The sequence below is a fragment of the Leuresthes tenuis genome, unplaced genomic scaffold, assembly GCF_036924035.1.
Source record: "Leuresthes tenuis unplaced genomic scaffold, fLeuTen1.0.hap1 SCAF_5, whole genome shotgun sequence".
NCBI lineage: Eukaryota > Metazoa > Chordata > Actinopteri > Atheriniformes > Atherinopsidae > Leuresthes > Leuresthes tenuis.
Genome location: NW_027325359.1, coordinates 203826 through 215056, shown reverse-complemented (window position 1 = coordinate 215056; position 11231 = coordinate 203826). Strand labels below are relative to the sequence as shown.

The 11231-nt window shown below is 40.6% G+C and overlaps 1 protein-coding gene across 1 annotated transcript; it reads right to left on the bottom strand.

Moving 5' to 3' along the window:
* Nucleotides 1-480: 480 nt before the first annotated feature.
* On the bottom strand, nt 481-10655 carry tat (tyrosine aminotransferase). Its single transcript, XM_072385366.1, has 12 exons — nt 10475-10655; nt 9541-9830; nt 8292-8396; nt 8074-8141; nt 7794-7952; nt 6551-6689; nt 6413-6465; nt 2687-2839; nt 2052-2180; nt 1700-1783; nt 1230-1328; nt 481-1133 (listed from the first exon to the last, which is right to left on the bottom strand). The coding sequence occupies exons 1-12, from the start codon at nt 10477-10479 to the stop codon at nt 993-995; spliced, it is 1425 nt and encodes a 474-aa protein (XP_072241467.1). The 5' UTR covers nt 10480-10655; the 3' UTR covers nt 481-992.
* Nucleotides 10656-11231: the final 576 nt, after the last annotated feature.

The following is an 11231-nucleotide window of genomic DNA, read 5'->3' as shown; positions in this document are numbered from 1 at the left end:
TGTTCTGTTATTTCAGAGTTGGCTTTGTTTTCTGTGGGTTTTATTGTGTTAGACTGCTGCTTTTATTAGGTTTACTCCTGGTCTTGGTTTCCTTGGTACCGTCGCTGTGGCTTCATTTCTGTCTCATTTCCTCTTTTGTTTAGGAGGAGCAGGTCCCATTGCTTTCTGTCCTGTGGTTGCCAGTTCAGCTTGTCTAGTTTTCTGATTTAGCTTCATGTTTTTTGGACTCCCCGACTGGGCAGAACTTACTGTTTACTTCCCAGGTTCATTTATATAAAGGAAATTATGTAGTTTTTTTCTTCAAGCTCTTCCTTCAAACTGTGACACAAGAGATAAATGCCCACAAGCAATAGAATAGTGTTCAAAGAAGGGAAAGGCAAAAACCGAGGGCCAAAAACAAGAGCTTGGAATGCTCCACCATACTGGCAACAAAACCCTGTAAAATAGTATAAGGATCTCCTCAAATATCAGTCAGCAACAGTCATGTCAGATTGTTTTATTAGGCGAGCATAAAGAAAACTACAAAACAAAGTCCTGTGTATGAAATGCACAAAGAAATGAATGTGAATATAGCATTTGATGCAATTAACATTGAAATGATGTACAGAAACAGTTCTGATATCGAACGAGTCTGAAGCGATCAGATGGATCTCAGTACATTGTTCTCATGAAATAGATTTTCAGATATCTTCCCCTGATGGTAAAACACAGGCAGCTCATTGTAATTAACGATGCTGATGGCACAGTTTGCTCTAATCCTGCGGATGATGGCGAAGAGGCGTTATACAAATTATATAAATATACAAAAACAAGAAAAGGTTAATATAGTTGCCTGTAAAAAATATAAATATCACGTTTGGCTCATTTCATCATCAAAAATTAATCCGTCAGAAATGTTGCTGTAAGGCTTCTTGTTGCCACGGCGATGACAATTATGTTGACAGAAGATTTCTCCCTCCGTAACTCGGTGGTTCTGGTTCGGCTCGGCCGCATCACTGGTCCAGATCGTTGCTGTCGCAGCCGTAAGGCCGATGGTGGCGCTGGCAGAACTCTGCGATCCGAGCACAGGCCTCGATCATCAGCGCCTCCGGCACCGTCACCACGATGCGGAAGAAGTTGGGATACTCAAACGCCTGGAGGTGGACAGAACCAATCGCTTTTTTAGTCAATTCTGTGTCAAAGTAGGGCGAAAATGATGAAAATCAGCCGGTAAAGTGGTGGTTTGTTACCGTAGCAGGCAGACAGAAGACGGACTGCTCGGTCACCAGCCGCTCGGTGAAGTCCACGTCGTTTTTAAAATCTGGAAAGTGATCCATGTCAATCCCAACCTGGAGAAATATGCACACAAGTGAGCTCCTCTTGTAAAAACAGACGCCTCGAATGTCTGCAGAAACTCAGAGGGCAGCCTCTCAGGCTGATGGTCAGGAGTCACAACCATAGGTTAGTTTGATTTCTTTAGAATTAAATTAATATTAAATGTGCTGTAATTTTAACCTTCAGACTCCTTTCTTTGTGCCCCATTATTTCCATGTAAATTAGATTTTAAATGGCTATAATTCCCTTCAAGCTGCACCCAGAACACACGTTGAACCAAAGAGAAAATGTAGTTTTGTTCGCTGTAATTATTCTAAAAACATGTCGATAGATAGATGAATAGATTTGATTTCTGTGCATGTTAAATCTCTCTTTTAATACTGACCATGAGGTACATGGCTCCTGAAGGCTTGACCGGGTTCAGGCCGGGGACGGTAGAAAGCTTGTTGAAACAAATCTCTGAGTTTGACTGAGGAAGAGAAATGAAATTGTCCAATCAGTTGCATTTAATGCGTATTACTGTTGGCCAGAAAAGAAACTAATTAGAACCAGTGAAAACAGAGAGAAAGTAAATGAACAAATACCTCATAGCATCTTATTCTTGCATATTCATACAATATAAAAGGGATTTTTATTGCAGGTTAAACTGGAAATGATCATTTTTTGGAGCCAAAAAACTTCACAAACTGTAATTTAATAAGGATTATGGGGAATCCTCAAAGATTTTTTTTGGGTACCTTCAGGAAGCTGATGGTGTCGCTGTAGAAGCTCTGAGGCGTGTTGTTCAGGATGCTCTCCAGCGCCCCCTGGATGATGGTGCAGGCTCCCAGAATACGCTGGCTTAGCTTCACCAGACCCTGTCGAATCTGCAGAGGGGAGAAGGCGGGTCAGTACCACAGAAACACATCACACTGGTTGCATTTACCAGTTATTAGGCTGCAAATTTGATTATTTCAAAGTCAAAAACCTCTCAGAGCAAGAGTATGAATCATTTGTTTATTCAAAAAATGAATAAACGTGCCCCAAAAACACAAATCTGCTGAAACTAATCAGTCATCAGTGACTTATATCAGTCAAATGTGGGATTATTGCTTCCTGGTTGGAGCACAAAGTGATAAATGTTGCATCTTTTTCAGCCTTTTAAAGGCTGCATCAGCTTTGTAAAGTATTATTATTATTATTATTATTATTATTATCATCAATTATCCAACAAACATAAAGACCAAAGCCTGAAACAACACTGTTTCCATCAGGTCACGCCCCTTTATGCCTTTTATCCTTTACTGTAAACCTCATCTGACATTTCCAGACATATTTTAGACTGAATTAGAATTACAAAGAGTTCTGTGATGGTATCAAAAATGAACTGTACCTCTGATCCAAAGATATCATTCCTGTCGTGGATGAGGATCCATCCCATCCTCCAGCCGGGGACCAGCCAGCGTTTAGCCAAGCCGCCGCAGGAAAGGATCGGGACGTCACTGCTCAGAGAAGCCATGGAAGGACAGTTGCATCCTGGGAAAACCTGTGGAAGAGAATGAAGCATAACCTCAGTGAGTAAAAGTTTTATTCACATTACGCCAAATCAGAACAAATGTCATCTAAAGGCACTTCAAAGATACAGTGATTATTGAATTCTCTAGCCTATTTAACTGTTTTTTATGCTTTTATTACCTTCTTTTACTAAATTAATTTTATCATAAGTCTTCTTGTTCCTGTTCCTGTTTCCTAAAATGACTGAATTTAAAAAATACATTTTGTCTGTAACATTGCAACTCAAAGTTTTATGTGGTAATCTACAAAAAGACTATCATACGGCTATCATAAACTACTAATCTGATTAAACTTTCATCCCTAAATATTTGTCCACTCGGGGTTTTTTGGCAGCTGTAAGTGAGACTTTTGAGACAAAAACAAAGCTGAAACATGATCTCATGGCACCACTTCAGGCACTTTTCACATGTTAAAGATGCACATTTTAAGTTTTTAACCTGTAATTTAACACTGTTGAAATAACACATCTAAATGGTTGGTTAGGGTCTTCTTCTCATAGTTTGAAATGACGGCAAAACTACAAAAATGCACACAACACGGCGCTATTTTCTGCAATAATTACGCCTTTTTTGTGAGTCCAGATCAAAGTTTGGTGTCGTAGAGCCAGAACAATTGTTTTAAAGCTTCTATTCATTACAATCCATAAAACCAAGTTAAGCTGGAATCTGTTACTAATAATCATTCAGAACCGTAAACCGTAAAAAGTAAGATTAAAATTACTTTATTTTCATGTTATTCTCACTAAATTACTGCATTTAACCCATCCAGGTCGGCACCTGCTTCAGGGCTTGGCTAAAGTACAGATTGTTACAGCTTCCATATTCTAACCCTCATGCTTTTCATAATTCTGTACTGATAGTCACATTCAAATAATAGTAAAACGCTGCTTTTAAATCATGGATTGTGACACTTCTACATTTGGGTAAATAATGACACACATTTACTGGAGGGACTCGGCTTCTTAAAGCCAAAAATGACTTCTGCAATGTCTTGTGCTTCCAAAACAATGGTGTGAACTTCATTTGGGTGTTTTAATTTTAACTATTTTTGTATAACTTTAACACAATCAAACAATGATTCCTTGAATACATTCAACCTCCAGATATTCCTAAAGTGTGAGCGGTTTCTGCTGTAAGCTTACAGAGATTATCACTTGATTCTTGTTTACGTTGTATTGAATCTGGAGAAGAATGAGCAGCCAGAAAGGGGGGGTGGGGGGTCCTGAACGGATGAAGTTACCACAGAAAGTTATGCCTCAGCCAGAGGGCTGGTTTTCATTATAGCTACAGTAAGTGTGACATGGAGCCCGGCACTGCCCCACGTCCTATTGGCCAGATCCAGACGAGTGATATAACAGCCAAATAAATCCACTTCTCTCTTCTTTTTTATCAAATTAAAGTTTTAGACCAAGAAAAATCTGCCTGTAAATTAAAATAGAGCAGAGAATAAATGTGGCCTGTATGAATGAAGCAGGATAATTAATTTTAATGGTCGAACATGAGCTTTATTTATTATTTCAGAGGAGAAAAATGGGGTTTTAATGTCCCACAGAGTCAGCCAAGCTGTCTGTTACGGTCCACAGACACCCCTGACCCCCTTAAAGCTGGAGTCCTACAGGAAAGACCTCATCACACACCCCCCAAAACCAGCCCTTCCCACAAAATAGGCACCCCCCCATTCTTCTGGGCCAAAGCCAGACATCTGCATTAACTGCAAACACATGTGGCCAGAAAGTGCAAAGTCATTCTCGTCTGCCTTGGATCAATGTGAAATGGTCATATGGAGCCAGTGGGCGGGGGGGTGGGGGGTTAAATGCAGACAGCAGCCTAAACTCCAGGATTCCTCAACACAAAAAGCAGCCTGTAAACCTTTCATTGTGCAGCAGGTTGAGAGGTTAGCTGCAGCTTTGAGGTACAGTTGGAGTTGTGATGTGTGGCTAAACTCACTTCCTGTTACTTCTGTCTCTTTGTTTTCTTCCCCCAAAGACAGCAAACAAGCACAAGCAGCTGAGACAGAAATCCTCACGGCTTCTCTAAAAGCTCAGGTCTTTAAGTATTAAACACACCACAGTGTAAAGCTTTGGGTAAAAGGTCCAAAAAGCATGATGTTAACCATGAGACGCTTTTAAATAGAGTTCTTCAGCTGGTCAAGTTTTTCCCTCCTTCTTCCTGCAAAAGTCTACCGAGAGATTTTTGATTGTTTGGGTCAGAATTGGGGGGGTCATCAGCTCACCAACTATTCAATTAACCTCTGAAATGTCATTAAGTCTGAGCATGAGAGCCATTTTTCATGAGAACATCCAACGGAAAGCTAAAGAGTACAAATGACCACTGCTGCAGTCAGAGCAGCTGAAACTGTTTCACTTCCTGTCTCATGAGCCACACCGGGGGGGGGGGGGGCTCAAGAGAGAGGAATTCATTTCACCACTTAGTATAGAACAGTATAGAACAGCCCTGCAGCTAAAGGCTAAAGGCCAACAAACGCAGCTTCATATCGTATTCCTTCAGTTTTTACTAAGATCAGAAATGCAAAGTTTTTCTAGTTTTCCTGGAGGTGGTTGGTTTGATTCCTGCATGTTGCTCCAAAGCACCTGATTCATTTGAACCAGCCGTGCTGGAGCAGGAAAACATGCAGGACCGTGGTCCACTGATCCTGCTCTGGGTTGGGGGTGGATGGGGGCTGAGGCCTTTCCCACCTCTACTGCAGACAAACTCATTGCATCCTTTTACAATCATCAGTTGACTTTACAGTCATGTTTCTGGACTGCGGGGGGGAGGTGGAGTAGAACCCTGTTGCAGTGAGACATCAACCGATCTATACTGATCAATAATACACTAACTCATCCATATGGACCAGTCATTTAAGGATGTCACTAACCACAGAATATAGAAGAAGAAGAAGAAGAAAGTCAGGGAGGCGGGGAAAGACCTGACTGCTGTTTTTAAAGGGAAATGTTGGATAATCAGGATGAAGCTGTTCAGATCCTATGATTTCAGCCATATTCCAGCTCAGCTATAGAACAGATTATTATCTTTGGCTGTTCTCTCAGGTTAATGCATGAATTCTGAAACTGAAACTGCTCTTTTCTACTTTTACAACATGCAGCAAAATCCTTGCTTTTGCCCCCGATTCTATTGATTGGCGATCAGATGAAGCCCAAACAGGCACAAAGCTGTACATTTATCTTCTCATCAGTTTCTCATCATTACCGGGGGATTGTTTTCCCTGATAGTTAATGTTTCATCACCCAACCCTAAACCATAAGACTAATAATTCCAATAAAAACCAAAAACCCTCCCATGATTAATCGTATATTATTTTTATCAGACGTCACTTTGCTCACAGCCTCAGTGTAAAACTTGCAGGCTCACATCCCCTGGTTGCCCTTACTGACCTCCCTGGCTTCTGCTCATCCAAACACATGAACCCCCCCCCCTCTGCCATCATCCAGAACCAGGCCAATGAAACACAACCACTGCTGCCTGACAGAACCGAGCCTGTGCTGAGCTGAGGTGAGACTTTGTTTTCATGCAGTTTTACTCACCATGTCGCTGTAGATCTCATCAGCCAGAATGGGAACACAGTGTTTGGAAGCCACTGAAAAAACAAAGAAAAGCTGCGTTAAAGTGACCTCTGACTCCGGCTGAAGATCAGCTGACTCTGAGGCTGAGGTGCAGCTAACCTTTAACGATCTTCTGCAGGTGCTCCTTGCTGAAGACGGATCCACACGGGTTGGATGGGTTGGTAACAATCAAACAGGAAGTCCTCTCATCGATCAGGCTCTCCATGTGCTGCAGGTCGATCTCCCACGACTTCTCTGGCTGAGATAATGCAGAATAACCAGATAATTAAGCACCCACTTCCTTAAGATGTTCACTTTAACGGCCCTACATGATACTTCTCCTCCAGCAAATCTCTGAAGGGAAAACTGAACTTTTTACTTTATTATAATATCAATAAATACATATAAGCAGCATCAAGCTGTCAAATATGATGAAATAACAGTCAGTGGAGGTGATTTTCAGTTTTAGTTGTTTAGGTACAGCTCAAACTGCTTCTTAATCTTCCTATTATTTGTGGTTACTAACAGGGAATGAACTGATAAACACTTTAAAAATTAGGCAGATAAAGTTACCTTTATTGCAGAAGAAATGTTTCACAGATAAATTACAAAAGTTTATATCTTTTAAAATCCTGCAAAAAGGGACATTCTGGGTTTTAGAAAACGACTGAATTCATTAATAATAAAGACGAGAAAATCCTGCAGCAGGATGGGTTGCTCATGTTTAATGCTGAGAATTAAGTGAAAAATCACTAAAAATATAAATAAACACATAGGTCCAGTAATAAACCAAACTCAAGTTAAGATTATATTTAAGTTTAAAACAGTGAATTGTAGAAATATGATATATATATATATATATATATGATATTCTTCTGCAGTCTTCTGCTTTTCCAGTCTAACTGCCACAGACTAAGTCCTTGAACATCTGGAAGCTGTGATAGTGCAAATAAATGCTGAAACTGGAGACATTTGTTGACTCTATTATTAAGTATTTGGAGTTATGACATCCTTGTGTTTATGAATGTGTCACAGAAACAGGAAGAGACCCCTTTTATCTTAAGTAAATAGCCAAAATATGGCAAAATATGGCAACATTTAGTGAATGATAGTGAAAGGTAACGAAAACACATTTTATTTTAGTATATTTTACATGTAGTTCATTATCATTACAAACAGAAGATGCTGATTAACTGTTTGAGGTGTAACTTTGTTAACTTTTTCTTCCTTAAAAGTTATATTAAAGGATGAATTAACTGTTGAAACCTTTTTAGTTCAGTTCTCACAGATCCTCAGACTGATGCTGCTGAACCGATCATCTGCAGAAATGAAAACCTTCACAAAGACCCTGCCATCTACTTACCAGTAGGTTGTAGAGCCTGACCTCGATGCCCATGGAAACAGCCAGAGTCTTATATAAAGAGAAGCCCGGGCAGGGGATCAGGATGTTGTCCCCAGGATTGCACAGGACACTGACAGCCAGTTCAATGGCCTGACTGCAGCCGCTGGTCAAAATCACATCCTGAAAGGCAGGGAGAATGTTGCTTTTAGAGCTTCAAACCTATCCATTGATTTGGCACAATTACAGTCAGCGGGACGAGTTCATTCAGGTCAAAGAGGTGCGGTTTAAGAAAAGCGAGCACCTCTCCTTCCAGTGGAGCCTCCGGGCAGCTGTAGAAGTTGGCCACCGCCTGCCGACTCTTTAAGTAACCTGCAAACATGCACAGAAAACAGCATTTACTCCACTCCAGTGCAGCTGAGCTGCTAAACATTAGAAGCACTGTGTGCATCTGAAGCTTTCTGTGCATTTAAGCGTATATTTACTCAGGATTCAGTTAGCTTACTGCTCAGAGTGACTTACCCACAGAGGGAGCGTAGCCGTTGTATTTTTGGGAGTCTATGGCGTCTTTCAGGGCCTGGAGCACAGCATCATCTGTGGGCAGGTTTCCAAACACAGTGGGATCCCCTGTGGAGCAGATGTGACAGAAAGCATGTGTGTGACACAGAGAGAAAGCTACAGTGACTTCAACCATACAGTGAAGGACAGGAAGCTGTGATGTCATCACCTGCGAGCCCCGCGAAATGGTGCACGAGCGCTGTAGCTTTTTCATGTGAATGGAGATGAGTTTGGGCTTTATTTTGGGGTGTACTTAGTTCTGTGTTTGATTGTGACTGCAAAGAAGCTGCAAATGATCAAAGCTGGAAGCTCCAAACACATCCTGAACATCCGAGTCCATCCAGGAAATGCTGACCTATAATTAGGAGCAAGGGGGTTCTGCAGAATACTGCATGTTCAGGACCCTGGTTTTAGGACCCTCATTATTAACAAAAACTACTTTGGGGGAGTAAGAAGTATGAAAAGGGTTCAGTGAGAGAATGAAACCCGACAATTCTGACATGTTAACAACGTGAAATGAAACCCCGGAAGTGTAAAATGGGTATAAATGAGATGCAGAAAGTGCAGAAAGTAGAGTGCTATCTGGACATATTACCATCGAAGTCCTAAAATTGTACTCTCTGCAGTTCAGAAACCCCATATTGATGATTACATTTTAAGAATATGTGCACTCTAGTGGCTATAAAGCAACTGTATAAAAAATGGCGTCTGTTTTGGTGACGTAGTATAATTCAAAGGATATATTCTAGTGTTCTTTATCCTTAATCAAGCAGTTTTGGTTTGTAATCTTAATCTATTAAATCAATTGTCCGACCAATTCTGCAAAAAAGTTCTTTATTAAACTCTTATTGTGTTAATGATGAATCTAACGCAGTAAGATTAGATCAAACGCGTGTCCCGCGGCCAAAAGTGCACGTGGCTGTAAGTCATCCTTCAAAACGATCAATACTGAGCTTTGATGCATAATATGAAACAAAACCAGTGAGACATCGTGTTTTTCTGTCTCTCTTTCTGGAGCAGATGTGACACAGAGAGAAAGTTCAAAATAAATAGAGAAGTCACGAACAGAGAGGATGCAGTTTCTCATAAAGTAGTGGAATTATACAGGAAATGCACTGGTTTAAACACTAATCCGTCGAAATTAAGATTTAAATTGTCCAAATTCCCATTCTTTGTGAGAATCAGACGGGATGTATAGCTTAAAGCCACCCACCAATAGAGAGGGCAATCATGGGTTTGTCCGGGTTGGGGGTGAGTTTCATCCCATCCACGATGGCCCTGATGGGGTTGAGCGTGTTGTTGGCCATCTCGGAGGGCTTCACCTCCCACCTCTGCCGGCGACTCTTGGTTTTGGCCGGATACAAGCTGCCGTTCACGCTGACGTGGTGCACGCCGTTCCCGTGCAGCCCCTTCCCGTTCAGGCCTTTAGCTTTCACCATGGTTTTGCTGTGGACTCCGTTCCCACTCATCTGAACAAGGTAAGACTTGTTGTCCATCCTGGAACTAATAATGGGAGAAAATGCGCAAAGAGCGACACTTTTACTCAGGTTTAATCCAGCTTTATACCATCTTATACTTTGTTTAATTCATTTAATTTATCTGACAGTCGCTAGTTTCTTCACAGAGATTTACAACCATATGATCAGATTATGAAAAATGTATAAAAAAAACACCCAAAATCATCCATAAGAAGCGTAAAATAGAAAATCTGTTCATGTCTTTTACTTTTAGAGTTTACTACAGGATGGGATTTTTTTCTTTACCTTTACTGAAAAATACTTTCTGTAATAAACTGTCAAAGAATTACATTTCTATGCATAAAATAAGTATACAAAGAGTAAATATTTAATACATTTTCCGTGATAAGAAGAGATTAAGGCTAAATAAAAGCTACTAATGGATCTATTTCATTCAAACGCGACAGAACCGACAGACAGCAGCGAAAAAAAAGCAATAATTTAATTTCTAATTCATCCTCATACAAAACTAACCTTTGAAATATACAGGAAATTCAAAGCGTTGCATTTATTTACCATTGCATAAACTAAATGAAATAAATTGATCAGTTTTACATAAACCCTTCAGAAAATGCATCCAAACATGATGCGTTCCTAATATAATAATTCAACTTTAATAAATGCACTTACCACATTAAATTTTTAGCGCAAAGTCTCCAGAAATGCGGCGCAAGTTAATCACTCTTAAACAAAATTTGCAATACAGACTACAGGATGTATTTATGAAGGTGATTTATAGCAAGACGCCCGAAAATGGGAGTTGAGACCGGCCCAAGTTTCCATTGGTGGAGGCTGAGGGTTGTGCCATTACACCCCTCTTACATCACTAACCAGAACCATACCACTTAAAGCTTTTAACGGCGTCAATTATCGAACGGAGGAGCGTGAGGTTGTGTGGGTTGAACGGGGCGATTGGTTTCACGCACGCGACAGGACACCGTATTGGCGCCCGCGGGAGCGCGTCACCGCAGAGCGCAAAGTGCGGGCCCAGCAGGGACGAGTCAGAAAACATCCTTTCAGTCAATGGAGGTGTCTTTATTTCACATTATTTCACAGGTAAAAGTTTGAAAAAATGTTCATAATGAGGAAAACATCAAAGTAAGATTGATAATAATAAAGTTCACTGTCAGCTGATCTGGATTAATAAAAGTTAGGCGTCTTTTCTCCACACTCTTATGTAATATCAGTCCCTCCCACCGCAGTCTCTGCTCCTGGAGATGTGAGATTCCTGCTCTTTCCAGTATTTGATCTACAGCATGACGTCATGGCAGGGAGTCGGATGCATTTTCACGGTGCCACACAATATTTCAACTTCCCTGTAAAATATATCAAATTTTAATAATTCATATCCTCATAACTGGAACTTAAACCTGTTTTCCGCTCATTT